At 36.6% G+C, this 3,888-nt stretch overlaps 2 protein-coding genes across 4 annotated transcripts in view; one reads left to right on the forward strand and one right to left on the reverse strand.

Annotated features, from left to right (window-relative positions):
* LOC105270113 (uncharacterized) overlaps positions 1–1,231 on the reverse strand; it is a gene marked incomplete in the record, with an annotated part of 1,919 nt that extends 688 nt beyond the window's left edge. Inside the window, 3 exon segments of the mRNA XM_011310827.1 lie at positions 1–142; positions 682–838; positions 1,092–1,231. Of these exon segments, the coding sequence (XP_011309129.1) occupies positions 1–142; positions 682–838; positions 1,092–1,223 (431 nt within the window).
* Positions 1–3,888, forward strand: part of LOC105270112 (uncharacterized) — a 56,537-nt gene that overhangs the window by 16,416 nt on the left and 36,233 nt on the right. The gene's annotated exons all lie outside the window — the stretch shown is intronic.

Consider the following 3,888-nt stretch of genomic DNA (forward strand, 5'->3'; position numbering starts at 1 on the left):
ATGATGAGAGTGAGGACAGTTTCACTTCTGGGTGTGACTCGTACATTGAATCCAGTCCTAGATCCACCTAGACTGTAGGGCTCGTCACAAGCGACTGCGTAGCTCCCAGGCTCGTTGAGAACACTCATGTAGTGGATAATCCCTGCGGATCAACCAAAAAGTAATTTAAGAATATCCCACCGTTATCGCCATTTTTTTTTTCGTGAAAATCCCCGAGATTTGGGACAGTCGAGATTCCATTTAGTTCTGCACCCAAAAAAATTCAGGACTTCCATCACAGAAATCGTTATTTTAAATTTAATTTCATCTCTATTTTCAATTCTTTCCATCTCTCCCCATTTTTAAATAATTTTTTTGCTATTATTTTTATCTTTTCCATTATTAATAATAATAATAATTTAAAATCCATTATTATTCACTACAAAAACACAAATTTTTTTATACATCAAAATAAATGAGAAATTCAGTGGCGATTTTTAATTGAAATAATTGAAAATTCTCACCTGAACACCAAAGGTCATGATAAATTTAATAAAAAATTTCTGTATACCACTTCGTATCAGAAATGTGATAATCAAAAATTCGAAAAATCAATACGGTTGATATTGAAAAGGTCCATAGAATTTGGATTGAGATTAATATTTCACGAGCCATAAAAATAAAAAAAGCAGAAGTTCGTACCATTGTCGACGCTTACACTGATGGCAGTCCGATAAACCTCCGGTGTTGGATTGGAGACCTGAATTGTCCGGGTGAATACCGTCTCGGATGGCTGTCGCTCTCCAATCGTTAAATCGCCGATGAATCGCATTGCCTTGCCATCATCGAGTCGTTTTGCCTATAACATTCAATCAACTATTGAGAAATTCATGGATTACCTGGTTCCTCTGTCGTTTCCAATCGCCAGCAAGAATTTCGATCTAGCTGACGACTGGAGAAGATCGAGACACCCGAATCATCCGATCTTTATCCGATTTTTCTTGAATATTCATGAGATCCAAAGCAATACTGATAGCACCTGCACAAGATTTGCTTCGACTGATGAGTAAAAAATAAAAATTGAGTGATTAAGTAAAGCGGAAATGATTTACTAGATCCTTAGCGGTGATGGTGTCATCCCGGGTGAAGAGAAAATCGGTATCATTCAGGACTCTGACATCAATCCCGACAACAAACACAAGACAATTAATGAGAACAATAACATGGGGTAGACTGAACGCCATGACGACTGACTGATGACTAGCCAAAACTGGCTGCCGATTTTATATACCCCGTCTTATCATCACCGGCATATGTTCTCACAAAGTTTTATCAACCGGCATACTTTGCAGACGCACCAGGAATACAAATAAGTTCTATTGTTTACTGGTGTATTCCTGGTATATTCCTGCTCTTGGTACTATAATTATAACTAAAAACAGTGGGAACAAATGAGAACAAGGTGGCGAGCTTCACGCTCTATTTCAATTCCACATACTTTGCCCTCAATCACGTACGACTCACAAATGCGGGACAAACTGGGATATCACTGGAAGGTTTTCGTTGGGTTCAGTTTGCTCAAAGGATATGCCGAGAACACAGATTTCTTCCTTCTTCGGGAAATTGCATTTTATTCTGAAAACTTTCCATTCTATCATTCACGCACGGAGGAAAATATTCAATACAAATTACAGAACTTAACTTTTTTCGTCGATTTCTGCGCAAGTGAATAAGAAAATTTACGTATACGGAAAGAAGAATCGAGTGTAAATTATCAGAAAAAGAAAGTAATAATGACGTTTCCAATTATTTTGTAATTTTTATCAAATATTTTTCTCTTTTTGCTCTGTAATTACAGAAAATATTTCTCGCATATTCCTGATACTGACAGCCTGGGATTGTTACGTCGGATGCAAATGGTTGTAAAAAGTAGTTGAATATCTGAAGTCTGGAATTTCTGCATGGGATTTTTGTTTCAAGAAGCGCCGAGGGTGGATGGTTCAGGGCAAAATGCTGGCATCCATTGAGAAGAAATGCCTAAGGGCAAACGACTGCTATTTTTTCCCTCCTCAGTATTCTCCCTCTTTTTTTTTTTGCTCATTCAAATATCTCCCGGCAACTTTTCCTTCCGAATTCAAATACGAATACAGGTGCAGTCTTCAACGAGTCTCTCGTTCGTGTGAATGAGTTTGTTTCCGTGCTTTCGATACTTCCCAGCCGTGAAACTTTGGATTAATGGGATTAAATTTCAGTTTAGCGAAATGCTTGCCTCATACCACCTCCGGCTAATTTTGTCACTGCTATATATTATCCAAGATATTGAGTCTGGGGATCATGGAAATTGATTTTTGCCGAGTGCGAGAGAATGCTGGAAATATTGAAGCTGAAGGTTTATTAATCGGGGAAAATTGCTCTACGCCGTGATTGCACAGCTAAAAAAATCCTTGAATCAAGTACATTCTATGCTTTATTCCTATATAATCTATTATCAATATCGTAGATGATTTTGGTGATTGTTTAACAATTTTTGGGACTTGTCTTTCGCCGGAATCTAGATAGTTATCAGCAAATATCTCAAGATGAATGGGAAATAGCGATATTTCAGTCCTTACATTTTTCGTAGACGAAGACGAGAGCTACAAAAAAAGCATCTACAAAAATATCACCATCCTCCTCGAATCCCAAGATATCCGCCAAGAACTGGCTCCTAAAAACGGAACTACCCACTTAACCACTTTACAATCGAATTTACGAATGGGAAATCGTATTTGACAGTTGGATTTTTCTGCCTGTCCCGTCTACATAGAAAATCCCTAAAAATTGTTATTACTCATCAATGTTCATTACCATATTCCCAGAATTGAAACTCCCACTTGAATTTCCCTCAAGTATCATAATCCGCAGCTGTACAACCAGAAGATTTTAACGAACTCCGCGGAAAAATGGTGCATAATTATCTCGTCAAAACTCGCCGAACAATCTGAGATACTCGAATCCCCAGAGCTGCTAACTGGAATATATAAATTTCCTCTTTCTTCATTAGAGCAGTGGTTGGATGAGTTTGTACCAAGTAATATACGTTTTATTTACAACAGTGTGGAAAGGACAAAGTTTTATCGGTCTCGAGCCGGTATACGTTGAAAACTACTCGATATCTATCTCCGAAACAACTTCATTCTGAACTACCCCTCACACCCTCTTGTCCCTCTAGTACTCCAATCCTCTCTTCTATTCCCGTTATCTCAATGCATCGGTAAAACTTTTTTTGAGCTTTGCATCCAATGACGTCTCTAAATACGTCCGTGGCAAACTTTTGAATCCTCTCCTACGAAGTTTTATCGATAAATTCTGATGTAAAAATATTTATAAACTCCATTACCAAAGGGATGTGCTGTGATAAGGGGCTTTATCTCGAATTTCTACAGGAAATGGTTGGAATATTCAATAACGAGCAATTCATCCAGAATTTCAAAGTAATTGCACAGTGGGACAAATTTGCTTTCAAATCTCATGAAACGTGAAACGTTATTTTAAATTCCTCTCATATTTATTGTGAAATTAATTACGAATTTATTATTAGTAATTAAATCTTACTGGTTGCCTTTAATTCGAGTTATGAATGCAATTCATGGGGCTTGATAGAAATAATATGTTTCAGAATTTGATTGAATTTTCAGTGGAATTAAATAAAATCACACGAGTTTTTCATTTTTTAATGAATTTTTGTGTGGAAGTATGAAAAAGCAATTAGTCCATAGATTTTCAAATAATTGGAGGAAATTGTTTATTTTCATACGAAATATTGGGTCAGGCGAATATGCATAAGTTTTTGTTTGAAAAAAAAACATTCTAAATAAAATTTTTCAACAGTGCAGAGTTATTTCAATAGATTTGGGGAACAGCAATAAT

Source organism: Fopius arisanus, unplaced genomic scaffold (assembly GCF_000806365.1).
Source record: "Fopius arisanus strain USDA-PBARC FA_bdor unplaced genomic scaffold, ASM80636v1 scaffold00078, whole genome shotgun sequence".
NCBI lineage: Eukaryota > Metazoa > Arthropoda > Insecta > Hymenoptera > Braconidae > Fopius > Fopius arisanus.